The 13,496-nt window shown below is 46.4% G+C and overlaps 1 protein-coding gene across 1 annotated transcript in view; it reads left to right on the forward strand.

Moving 5' to 3' along the window:
• Positions 1 to 6,309, forward strand: part of LOC307205705 (uncharacterized protein) — a 28,110-nt gene extending 21,801 nt beyond the window's left edge. Inside the window, exons 4-7 of the mRNA XM_079958449.1 lie at positions 1,249 to 1,560; positions 4,175 to 4,300; positions 5,686 to 5,732; positions 6,157 to 6,309. Of these exons, the coding sequence (XP_079814575.1) occupies positions 1,249 to 1,560; positions 4,175 to 4,300; positions 5,686 to 5,732; positions 6,157 to 6,264 (593 nt within the window). The 3' untranslated portion in view covers positions 6,265 to 6,309. The remainder of the gene's footprint in view (positions 1 to 1,248; positions 1,561 to 4,174; positions 4,301 to 5,685; positions 5,733 to 6,156) is intronic.
• The last annotated feature ends 7,187 nt before the right edge of the window (positions 6,310 to 13,496 follow it).

Raw genomic sequence — 13,496 nt, forward strand, 5'->3', positions numbered from 1 at the left:
GAGCAAGTTTTGAAATGTTGCCTTGTGGGCTGAGAGATTCCTAGGCATGCGCCCCTGTGCATTGTAAAACATTCCAGGCTGCAGGGTTTCCGGAGCGCATTCCTTATGAACCAACACCTGAGTCTTGTCTCCAAATGAGCGCTGCATGGGAAGTGTGTTTTTGGTGACAGCGATCTGTCTTTTAAGCACATTGATCTGGAGTTAAAGGTAAAGGGACCCCTGACCATTAGGTCCACGCGTAATAAATTTTTATTAATTTTCCAATCATACAATTATTTTCCAAATCTTAACAAATTTTAACAAATTACTCTTTTTAGGCTTCCTTCAGCTTCTCTGGTAATCACCCGTAATTACTCTTCAATACACATTCCTTTAATTGCATTGCCATTTATCTTCCCTCCCTTTTATATTTCTTTTGACAATACCTCTTAAGCTTTTACAGTGCTTCTTGAAACCCCACCAGCGTTGTTTGCACATCACATTCATTTTTCAGATAATCTACAAATTTTCCCCAATCTTCGATGAACTTTTGGTTTCGAGCATATCTTATTTTCCCAGTCAATTTATCCAGTTCCGCATAGTCTGTCAATTTCATTCTCCATCCCAGACCATTAGGTCCAGTTGTGGCCGACTCTGGGGTTGCTGCGCTCATCGCGCTTTATTGGATGAGGGAGCCGGCGTACAGCTTCCGGGTCATGTGGCCAGGTTACAGACTCCAATAACCCAGAAATAATGCTTCAGGTTAAGAACTTTGCTTCAGGATGAGAACAGAAATCGTGCTCTGGCGGTGCAGCAGCAGCAGGAGGCCCCATTAGCTAAAGTGGTGCTTCAGGTTAAGAACAGTTTCAGGTTAAGTACGGACCTCCAGAACGAATTAAGTACTTAACCCGAGGTACCACTGTACTTGCACTTTGAGGTGCTTTCGAACTGCTAGGTGGGCAGGAGCAGGGACCGAACAACGGGAGCTCACTCCATCGTGGGGATTCGAACCGCCGACCTTCTGATCGGCAAGTCCTAGGCTCTGTGGTTTAACCCACAGCGCCACCCACGTCCCATGAACTGGAGTTACTAAGCATCTTTTCTGAGAAGTCTTGCACACAATACCCTTGAAACCTCCATCATTTCCTGGCATAAAAGCCCAACACAGGGTGAAATTCTGAAGCCTTTGTTATCCATAGGTGGTCCTCCTTGCTGACCTCTCTTTGGAGATTGTTCTTACTGTGCCCCTTGCTTTGTTTTCCTCTTCAGACAGTTATACTCTGAGCACCCGAGTGATGCTTTTGCAGCCCTCTAACCAAGACCCAGCTTCCCGGTTCAAGAACCAACTTGTCTGTGTGGTCCATGGCATGTCCAACTTCGTCCAGGTGTCCTGGGACGGCCCGGGAGGTCTCCAGCAAGAGGGCCAGACCCTTTTGGTGAAAAACAGCAGTGGGTCGTTAACCTTCGTCAGTGTCCTTTACCTCCCTGTGGAATTACAAAACACTGGGGGAAACATCACCTGTGCAGTCAGGTTTAATTCTTCCAGCGCCAGCGTGAAGAAAACTGCTGTATTCAACGCAGGTGAGTGAATCTTTTTATCCTGCCATAAGAATATCAGCTGGCCTTTTTCACCAACGTCGCTTATGGAAGGTCTTGTTTCCATCCTGAATTTTAACCAAAAAAACCCCCCTACATTGATAATACCGCTGACAGCCTTTTTCTGCGATGCCCAGAGTTTTACAAAAATTGCTCAACCAGAGCCAGGGCTTTTTCAGCTGTGGCTCCGATCTGGTGGAACGTTCTGCCACCAAAGATTAGACTTGACATATTTCCGCAGGGCCTGCAAGACAGAGCTGTTCCGCCAAGCCTTTGGCCATGGCACAGCCTGACTCCCTCCTTCGGCAATCTTCACAGAACTCTACCCAATGGTTGCCATCAATTTGATTTGAAGTAATTTTTTAATGAAATGATTTTAAAATGTTGTCTTATTTTATTGTTGTTAGCTGCCCTGAGCCCAGCTTCGGCTGGGGAGGGCTGGTTATAAATAAAAAATTATTATTATTAATTACTCAAAGGCTCTTGAATATTCATGCCCCAAAACGCTTGCTTTTTCCTGACTGGGCTAGCCCACACAGGGCTAGAGTCTGTGTGATTTGTGCTTGTATTTTTGTTGCTTTTTTATTTCGCATATGTTGCATTTTATTGCATGACAATCTGAATTCCAAAAGATTCAAATTGCACATGTCAAACTGTAAATGCGAAAAACCACCTGAAGGATGGTCCGTGGACAATAGTTTGGTTGCTCCTGTATTAGTGAAAAGTAACATACAGACTGAGTTACGTTAGGAGAGATTTGTTCTAAAACGGTGCTGGATATACATGTGGGCTTTAAGGGGGGGAAATAATTGCAATCTGATGTGGAAATGTGAACTGAATTTAAAAGACTGAAATTGCCATGTTGTCAGTGGTGACAATGCCTGTGCTCTTTGTCAGAAGAATTTTAAGGTCTCAAATACAGAATAAACATTCATAAATGCACACATATCTAAATAGATGAACCATGTGTCTTAAATAGTAAGGGAGAGCAACCCTGAAGCCATTTTGACTCTCCCAGTGACCTCAAATATTCCTCTGCTGTAAGGGAGGCAAATGGGGAAAGCCTTCCCATGGTCTTTTTGCTTGCAAATCCTGTCTTAAGGGCGCATTTGTGTATGGATAGGGTGAGCCTGTGACCTGGATTCAGGAACGAAAGTATTAACCATCACATAAGAATGGCCAGGCTGCCCGGGTAATGCAACCAGTGACCATTATCAGGTATCCTGGCAGACAGGATTTCTGCTGTAGACCGCCTCCTTCTGTGATGTATGTATGATGTTTTAGGGGGGTGGTCTTGAGCTCCAGGGTGGGCAATTTCAAGAGTCTATATAAGGGCTTGCACACCGTTGTTCAGGGTTCTCCTCCCTCCTGTGTGTGGTTAGTGGGGACCCTGTTGCAACAGTTCCTTGAACAAAGATCAGGCTTACTAGCCGCTTTGCTTCTCAATACAGTGGCGCCCCACAAGACGAACGCCTCGCAAGACGGAAAACCCGCTAGACGAAAGGGTTTTCCGTTTTGGAGATGCTTCGCAAAATGAATTTCCTATGGGCTTGCTTCGCAAGACGAAAATGTCTTGCGAGTTCCTGCGGGTTTTTCCCCCTTCCCCCCTTTTTCTAAGCCGTTAAGCGGCTTAGAAGCTGATCCGCTAAGCCGCTAAGCCGCTTATCAGCTGATCTGCTAAGCCGCTAAGCCGCTTATCAGCTGATCCGCTAAGCCGCTAAGCCGCTTATCAGCTGATCCGCTAAGCCGCTAAGCTGTCAAAGGGCTTGCTTCGCAAGACGAAAAAACCGCAAGACGAAGAGACTCGCGGAACGGATTCTTTTCGTCTTGCGAGGCACCACTGTATTCAGTGGTACCTCGGGTTACATACGCTTCAGGTTACAGATGCTTTAGGTTACAGACTCCACTAACCCGGAAATATTACCTCAGGTTAAGAACTTTGCTTCAGGATGAGAACAGAAATCGCGCTGCGGCAGCAGGAGGCCCCATTAGCTAAAGTGGCGCTTCAGGTTAAGAACAGTTTCAGGTTAAGAATGGACCTCCAGAACAAATTAGGTACTTAACCCGAGGTACCACTGTACTCTGGTTGGCCTCTGTTTTTTTCTCCTACTGATAGGGAACCTTAGAAGGACGCTATACGGACTCTGGAATACCCCATAAGGGGAAAGGAGCAGTTTTGTGTTCTTATAGCATCTCCTCCCCCTGTCGGAGGCAGAATATCTCTGAATAACACCAGATGCCAGGAATCACAAGTAGGGCAAGTGCTGTTGTTCTCGGGTTCTGCCTTTGGACATCCATCGGGGATCTGGTTAGCCCCTTTGAGAAGAGGAGGCTGGACTAGGTGGGCCTGATTCAACTTCGAGACTATCCTTAGGTTCTTATGGAGCCTCCGGGTCCAGGGGCAGTCTATCTGGATTTCAAGGTTCTTAGGGCCATTTGGCCACTGTGGGAACAGAATGATGGACTACGCCGAGCCACTGGCCTGCTAGACCAGGCTATGCTCTCTTTATGTCCTTCTCTAGTCTTTTGCCAAAAACAGCAGTTCCTGAGTAAGCAAATCTTTTCTCTCTCTCTCTCTCTCTCTCTCTTCTTTCTAAAGCTTCGTTGACGGAAGGTGACACAAAGTGCCTAACCCACAAAGTGTCCTTGGCTGTCGTAGCAGGATTGGCATCACTGCTCATCTTCCTGAGTTTCCTTTGGGTCCGATTTGGCCTTTCCAAGCTAGGTAATATGAGGGAACGCACCCCGGGCCAGAGGGGGAATAACATGAACAATATCCCCTATTCAAGTAGGTAGCCGTGTTGGTCTGTCATAGTCAAAATAAATTAAAACAATTCTTTAAAAAGATAGTTGAAAAGACTCTTCTTCAAAACCGAAAAACTCCCTTAAAAGAATCAAGTCTTCAAAAAAGTTATAGGATCTAAGAAAGTCTTTAAAATAATCCTTCTAAAAGAATTTAAAAATTATACAGTCGCACCCTAAAGACCAACTGAGTTGTTTTCAAAATAATAATAATAATAATAATAATAATAATAATAATAATAATAATAATAATAATTTATTTGTACCCCGCCCATCTGGCTGGGTTTCCCCAGCCACTCTGGGCGGCTTCCATAGAAACCAAAAATACACTAAAATATCACACGTTAAAAACTTCCCTGAACAGGGCTGCCTTCAGATGTCTTCTGAATGTCAGGTAGTTGTTTATCTCTTTGACATCTGATGGAGGGGCGTTCCACAGGGCGGGCGCCACTACCGAGAAGGCCCTCTGCCTGGTTCCCTCTTGCTTTGCTTCTCGCAATGAGGGAACCGCCAGAAGGCCCTCGGCGCTGGACCTCAGTGTCCAGGCAGAACGATGGGGGTGGAGACGCTCCTTCAGGTATACTGGGCCGAGGCCATTTAGGGCTTTCAAGGTCAGCACCAGCACTTCGTGTGCATGCACACTTCTTCAGATACTCTGAAAACATATCCCCTATGTCAGTTTCTCCTTATGCAGAGGGCAAAAATGAATTTCTCCGCTTGAAGTGGACAAGGCAGCCTCTGCTCCCCCGATTTATTTTATATTTTAGTTAGCAAGATTTTTGCATGTTGCTTAATGAGCAAAAAAGGGTTTTACACAAACGTTAAAAACAAGCAGACATACAAACTGAACAAAAGAAATTTAGACAAAATCAGCCATTTTCCTCATCAGAAAACATTGGGCCAAGTCCTACTCAGAGTAGTCCCATTGAAATCAACAAACCTGATTTAAAAAATGCATATATCGGTGAAAGAAAACGTACAGAGATGCATTATGAGAGGGGAGATTGTTTTCAAAGAAGTGTATATTAGTAAAAAGTGCATCCCCAAAAGTGTTTATTAGGAAAAATTTGCACTAAAATGCTGATGAGTCTTCATGTTTTTTTAAAATATAATTTTAAAAAATGCAAATTGCTGCAGAAGTGTGGAGAAATGACTTTAATGTTGGGAAAATGAGGGACTTAGAGAGCGGAAATTTACAGATTTGCCCATCAGGCTCAAATATGGAATGCAGAAGGATGTGGACAGCCCTCTTATTTGTGGATTGGTGCATTTCCTATGTGTCTTATTATTCATTTTTTGCTCCTCAAGGTTCCCACACGAAGATCTCCGAGCCCCCATCTTCAGGGATAATAGAGGTAGGAACTCTTTTAAATATATATACATGTATAGGTTTTGAGATGCTCTGGGTTTTGAGGCGTACACAGTCTCAGGTGTGCAATCTGGGCACACAACTGATAAGAATGAGGGATAAAATCAGCTCAGTTTGCATGCTGTCAAATCCACCCATTTTGAATCCTTTGAAATTTTGCACTCATCTGAATTTTGCATTGCACTCCTCCATCCATGCAACAGTCACAAAAATGAATATATTAGCGGGAGGTGTGCCTGAAAATGAATGAATCTGTGAACATAATGCACAGAAATACACTGTATACTTGCAAAAAACATGTGCACGAGTTTTGTCCCCATGAGCTCTGGCTGCTTCTCACATGGGATATAAAGGTGTTGAATTTAAGCCGTCAATCAACTAACAGCCCTCTCCTCCAAATTTCATAACAGGATGGGATTTGCTACGCCCAACTGGACTTCCAAGCAAAGACTCAAGATGAGAGGAAGAGAAGACTAGGAGTTCAAGGGAAGAAATCCAAAACTTTGAAGGACCTTTGAGAAGCACCAGTTGCTAGACTCTGATTTGGGAGGATTAAAAAAAAAATACAACATTATTTAATGGATTTGTTGCCTCCGATGTGCTAAACGTTAGTTGCTAGACTCCGATTTGAGAAGTCGGTGTTTACTTTCCACCTTAATCGTGAAAGGCTACATTGCTTGCGACAAAAACTCTGCTGTGCGTTTGTGGCTTATTCACACCAGATAGGGGAATTGTACATGTGGCGGCAGGAAGGCTGGTCAAGGTCTTTCAACCGTTCTGAGTCAGAGGGAGGTAAGACAAGTCTTGCATCGAACAAATAACACAAGAGAAGGATGAGAAGAGTCGGGTTTGCTTAGATGGGGGAATCGCCAGCTTTCAGAATCTGACTGCTCACTCCCGATCGAGGTGGAACACATTTTAGGGTTGCCAACTCCCAGTGGCGTAGCGTGGGGGGTGCAGGGGGGCCCGGCCGCACCGGGCACAACATCTGGGGGTTAGGGTTAGGGGGCGCAAATCCACGGGTTAGGGGGCGCAAATCCACGGGTTAGGGGGCGCAAATCCACGGGTTAGGGGTGCAAATTACTTGCCTTGCCCCGGGTGCTGACAACCCACGCTACGCCACTGCCAATTCCCCGCCCTACAAGGCTCCTCTGCCTTAAGCAGCATAGCCAGAAGCAGAAATCCCACTGGGGCGCATTCCTGATGGCTGAGTGTCTGCCTTCTCCTTGTCCTGGAGCCTTGCAAGGGAAATAGTTGGCGTCCCTGGCTGCAGGAGAAAATGTAGTCTTTAGCTGGCCTGGGGTAAAACAGAGCAGGACTGGGGAGCATGTAAAGTAAAGATAAAGGGACCCCTGACCATTAGGTCCAGTCGTGACAGACTCTGGGGTTGTGGCGCTCATCTCGCTTTATTGGCCGAGGGAGCCGGCGTACAGCTTCCGGGTCATGTGGCCAGCATGACTAAGCCGCTTCTGGCAAACCAGAGCAGCGCACGGAAACGCCGTTTAGCTTCCCGCCAGAGTGGTACCTATTTATCTACTTGCACTTTGACGTGCTTTTGAAGTGTTAGGTTGGCAGGAGCAGGGACCGAGCAATGGAAGCTCACCCCGTCGCAGGGATTTGAACCGCCGATCTTCTGATCAGCAAGTTCTAGGCTCTGTGGGTTAACCCACAGCGCCACCTCCATCCCCGGTGAGCATGTAACAGACTGGCAAAATAGGGGATTTTGGCAGGTACAGCTGTACCTGTAACAGATGCTCATTCTGGCATCAGCCTGACCCATGCAAAGACATTTTTTGAGGGTTGGTGGAAAGATATCTGCCACTCTCAACGGCAAGCCCTGTAACCAAACAGGATGGAAAACAATAAACCTTGCAAATTGGCCAGCAGTCTGTTTCTTTACCAGTTTCGCAGTGTTTATAGGCTGACCTATCACAGGGCAGCTCCTATCAAGAAATAAAATTGCTTAAAACGGATTGGAAAAATGAGAAATGGACAGAATTCAAAAATGACCGATCGGGCCACCCCCAGGAAACAAGACAAGGGTGGTGGTATCCCCTCTGCATTCAACATTGAATGCAATTTTATAGATTGGAGGTTATTTGATGCTTTTGGTATTCGTCTGGATTGCCTTCAGATGATAATTTATTGTGTGTTTCTGTTAATAATAATAATAATAATAATAATAATAATAATAATAATAATAAATTATTTATACCCCACCCATCTGGCTGAGTTTCCTCAGCCACTCTGGGCGGCTCCCAGTCAAGTGTGAAAAACAATACAGCATTAAATATTAAAATCTTCCCTAAACAGGGCTGCCTCCAGATGTCTTTTAAAGATAAGATAGCTGCTTATTTCCTTGACATCTGATGGGAGGACGTTCCACAGGGCGGGGGCCACTACCAAGAAGGCCCTCTGCCTGGTTCCCTGTAACTTGGCTTCCCACAGTGAGGGAACCGCCAGAAGGCCCTCAGAGCTGGTCCTCAGTGTCAGAGCAGAATGATGGGGGTGGAGTCGCTCCTTCAGGTATACAGGACCGAGGCTGCTTAGGGCTTTCAAGGTCAGCACCAACACTTTGAATTGTGCTTGGAAACATACTGCGAGCCGATGTAGGTCTTTCAAGACTGGTGTTATGTGGTCTCGGTGGCCGCTCCCTTTATGGAAGGTGTTCGGGAATTATTATTGTTGTTGTTAATCATCAGGGCTTTTTTCATCTTCAGCCAGAGCTCACTGGAGCTCAGCTTTGCCGCCTCTCAAGTGGGAACCATTGCCGTTCTAAGAGAAAAAGGGAGAAGTTTGTGGTGAGCTCCGACACCTCTTTTTCTAGAAAAATAGCACTGATGATAATGATGGTGATTACATTTACACCCCCTCTTTCCTTCAAGAGCTCCAAGGTGGTGTACACCGTTCTTCTCCTCCCTCCCCTTTCATATCCCTCACAACAACCCTGTGAGGTAGGCTAGCTTGAGAGCGAGTGTCTGGCTCTCAAGATCACAACCAGTGAGCTTCATGGCCCTGTGGGAAGATTTGAACCCTGGTCTCTCCCAGGCTAGGAAGCAGAGTAACACAAGAAGAGCCTGCTAGATCAAGCCAATGGCCCATCTATTCCAGCATCTATTCCACCCAGAAGATAGAAGTTTAGATGAACTAGATGTCCTTCTGGCATCAACATAAAGTCACCATCATGCTAGCAGTGGCGTAGCGTGGGGGGTGAAGGGGGGTCGGCCGCACCGGGCACATCTGGGGGTTAGGGTTAGGGGGCGCAAATCCACGGGTTAGCAGGCACAAATTACTTGCCTTGCCCCGGGTGCTGACAACCCACGCTACGCCACTGCATGCTAGAGCCTTTAGCTGGCCCTGTTCATGGAAGCACAGAGAAAAGAAAGCGGAAACGCAGAGTTCTAGCTGGCTCTTTGCGGTCCAGCTCTGGGTGACGCTGACCGCAGGGACGTCATGGGTCCCTGCTTACGAACCTCGGTTAGAGGTGCCTTCGGTTTTTAGAAAGCCAAGCGCCGCCTGAGTCAGTCTTTCTGCTCTTTTGGTTTTCTGCCCTTCTTTCTTGGTTTTGACACCCCCGAGCCCGTGTTCTTCACTTGCAAGAACAATAAAAACAGGAAGCAAAAGTTTGTGTGGCTTTGGCCGGGCCCCGCTTCATAGCTGCAACACTTCAGGTGTGAGGAGAATCACCTCTCTCGCGCCTCCGGCAGCCAGGCCTGACAAGGCTCCTGATGGCCCGGCATTGTAAGCACAATGAGCAAATAAATTCAGCTGGGCGTCCTGAAATAAAAGCTGAAAGGCAGGGCAGGGAGGGAAAGACCCCTCGGGCTTATGGATAAGAGGAAACTGCCCTTTTGGCTTCACTCCGGCTGGATCTAGATGCATCAAAGAGGCGATTCAGTTAAATGTGTTGCAGACTTTGTATGAGAAATCAGGTTGGGGAAAACGGGACTCCACAGCGCCACCTGGTGTCACAGTGTTATAATGCATAATATACAATGCATACAGTGGTACCTCGGGTTACAAACGCTTCAGGTTACATACGCTTCAGGTTACAGACTCCACTAACCCAGAAATAGTACCTTGGGTTAAGAACTTTGCTTCAGGATGGGAACAGAAATTGTGCTCCGGCAGCGCGGCAGCAGCGGGAGGCCCCATTAGCTAAAGTGGTGCTTCAGGTTAAGAACAGTTTCAGGTTAAGAATGGACCTCCGGAACGAATTAAGTATTTAACCCGAGGTACCACTGTATTGTTATAAGAATTTAAGGTCTCAAATATATAAATTAAATGTACAATGCAAACACGTACATAAATACATAAACCACATGTCTGAAACAGTACAGGAAGACAGTCCTGAAACCATTTTGACTCTCCCAAACTGACCAAATGTTTCTCTGCAAGGAGGGAAGAACTGGGGGGAAAAAACTCCCCACTGTCTCTGTGCTCACAAATCCTGCCTTAAGAGCACATTTAAGGTGTGAATAGGGTGGGCCTGTGACCTATATTCAGGAATTAAGTAGTTATAATAACAAAAGAGTGGCCAAAGCCCAGATTATGCAATCAGGTAACTTGCCAGACAGGAGATAAACAACACACTCAGGATTCTGTTTTAGACAACCCCCTGTGATGTATGTATGATGTTTCTGGGGATGGACTGGAGTTTGAGGGTGGGCAATTCCACAGCATCTTAAAAAGCAGAGACATCACCTTGCCAACAAAGGTCCGTATAGTTAAAGCTATGGTTTTCCCAGTACTGATGTATGGAAGTGAGAGCTGGACCATAAAGAAGGTTGATCGCCGAAGAATTGATGCTTTTGAATTCTGGTGTTGAAGGAGACTCTTGAGAGTCCCATGGACTGCAAGAAGATCAAACCTCTCCATTCTTCAGGAAATCAGCCCTGAGTGCTCACTGGAAGGACAGATCCTGAAGCTGAGGCTCCAAGACTTTGGCCACCTCATGAGAAGAGAAGACTCCCTGGAAAAGACCCTGATGTTGGGAAAGATGGAGGGCCCAAGGAGAAGGGGACGGCAGAGGACAAGATGGTGGGACAGTGTTCTCAAAGCTACGAAGATGAGTTTGACCAAACTGCGGGAGGAAGTAGAAGACAGGAGTGCCTGGTGTGCTCTGGTCCAGGGGGTCACGAAGAGTCGGACACAACTAAACGACTAAACAACAGCAACATATAAGGGCGGGCACACCTTTGTTCTGGGTCCTCCTCCTCCTCTCTCCTGTATGGGGGGCGGGGAGCACCCTGTTGCAACATTTAATAAAGATCAGGCTTACTAGCTGCTTTGCTTCTCAATATTCTCTGGCTGGCCTCTGTTATTTTCTCCTACCGATGGAGAACATACAAAAGGACTCTATAAGGGCTCTTGTGTACCACGTAAGGAAATAAGGGCAGATTTTGTTTACAACAATATAAAGCGCCCTTTCTTTGCCAAGGTGGAGGGACGCAGGTGGCGCTGTGGGTTAAAGCCTCAGCGCCTAGGGCTTGCCGATCGAAAGGTCGGCGGTTCGAATCCTTGCGGCGGGGTGCGCTCCCGCTGCTCGGTCCCAGCGCCTCCCAACCTAGCAGTTCGAAAGCACCTCCGGGTGCAAGTAGATAAATAGGGACCGCTTACCAGCGGGAAGGTAAACGGCGTTTCCGTGTGCGACTCTGGCTCGCCAGAGCAGCGATGTCACGCTGGCCACGTGACCCGGAAGTGTCTCCGAACAGCGCTGGCCCCTGGCCTCTTAAGTGAGATGGGCGCACAACCCCAGAGTCTGTCAAGACTGGCCCGTACGGGCAGGGGTACCTTTACCTTTACCTTTTCTTTGCCAAGGTAGCTGAGTCATGTGCTCACTTCGGCTGCACATATACTAAAATTGGAACAATACAGAGAACATTAGCAATGTGGCTGAGTTCTCTGTGTCTTGTTTTCCCAGTCATAAGTTTAGTTTTCCACATTTCCACATCAATATGTAGTAGTAGTAATAATAATAATAATTTTCCTCATGAAAATTCATGAAATGATCTTTGCTCAAAACATTGAAAAGCAAGCACAGCCTCAGAATTTTTTGCGGTCATGTCTTTTAAAAACAAGCATCTGTCCAGGTTTTGGGTATTGCTTTTTTCTGTAATAAAGTTCTTCTGCACTGTATCTTCCTTTAACTCTTTTAACCACATGAATGCTTTGGGCATTTCCCTATCTTTTTTTGGCTTTTGTTGCATCAGCCGTCATAACTCTCAAGGAGTTACCTCAGCCTGTTGCGCAAAATGTCTTATTTAGTTCCCTCTTTTCACAGTCCTACAGTTCATGGGTGATGCTTTTGCAAACGGCGAAGAAAGATCCACCTTCGATTGTTTGTTCCATGGACTTTCCAACTTGGTCCAACTTGCACTACAACTTCCATCATCCAGGACCACTTGTCCTGCTAGCGAGGGATGATGAGAGTTGTAGTCCAACAAAGAAAAACAACAACATTTCTATTTTCATCGGAGAAATGTTGGAGGCTATTTTGGCATGTTCCAGCAACTAATATCTTCCTACATTCTTCTGATGCCCTGCTCCTAAACCTGCCACTCTCTGATGTTGCTTGAAAAAGAAATGGCGAGCGAGATCTTAACTGCATTCATTTTGTTAACTAGCGTACAGTGGTACCTCGGGTTAAGTACTTAATTCGTTCTGGAGGTCCGTTCTTAACCTGAAACTGTTCTTAACCTGAAGCACCACTTTAGCGAATGAGGCCTCCTGCTGCCACTGCGCCACCGCTGCCTGATTTCTGTTCTCATCCTGAAGCAAAGTTCTTAACCCGAGTTACTATTTCTGGGTTAGCGGAATCTGTAACCTGAAGCGTATGTAACCTGAGGTACCACTGTATTGAAAACACCACCCACTTGTATAAAATATCTAGGTGGTGGTCTGCAATATATAAAAAACAACTGCAATAAACCAACAGAGCAATGGAAGTCCTGGATTCCTTGCCTATGGGAAAAATCCCTGATTCTCCCGTCTCTCTCCCTCGTTCAGCTTCCAGCACAGACTGCCAAAACTACAAAGCAGACCTGGTTGTCTCAGGTGTGATAGCGCTGCTTCTCCTCCTCCTCCTGTGGCTTTTCCAGGCCAGGTAACAGCATCCTCAGGGACACATTCAGGGCATCCTGTCCCAGTATCTCTTTACGGCTTAGGGCTTTACACAACTCTCCCAGATTTGGAGATACTGCAAGCTCATCTCTAACTTGTTTTTGCGGAATTTGGGAGAGGACCTCAGCAGCCACGGGGGAGTTGCGGTTAAGGAGATGTTGGTAATGTTCTTTCCAGCACATTGCAATAGCTTCAACTCCTTGAAAGATTCCATCAATGGTGTCTCCGGAAAAATTTACACATCACTTGGGAAGACAGGGGAACTAATACCAGTGTACTGGAAGAAGCAAAGATAACCAGTGTTGAAGCAATGATTACTTCAACATCAACTTCGTTGGACTGGTCAGACTTCTGCGGAAGCCTGATGATCGTCTTCCAAAGCAACTACAGTGGTACCTTGGGTTAAGTACTTAATTTGTTCCGGAGGTCCGTTCTTAGCCTGAAACTGTTCTTAACCTGAAGCACCACTTTAGCTAACAGGGCCTCCTGTTGTCGCCGCGCCGCCGGAGCACGATTTCTGTTCTCATCCTGAAGCAAAGTTCTTAACCTGAGGTACTATTTCTGGGTTAGTGGAGTCTGTAACCTGAAGCGTCTGTAACCTGAATCGTATGTACCATAACCCGAGGTA

This window comes from Podarcis cretensis (genome assembly GCF_951804945.1).
Source record: "Podarcis cretensis genome assembly, chromosome: 16".
In the NCBI taxonomy this organism is placed as follows: Eukaryota; Metazoa; Chordata; class Lepidosauria; order Squamata; family Lacertidae; genus Podarcis; species Podarcis cretensis.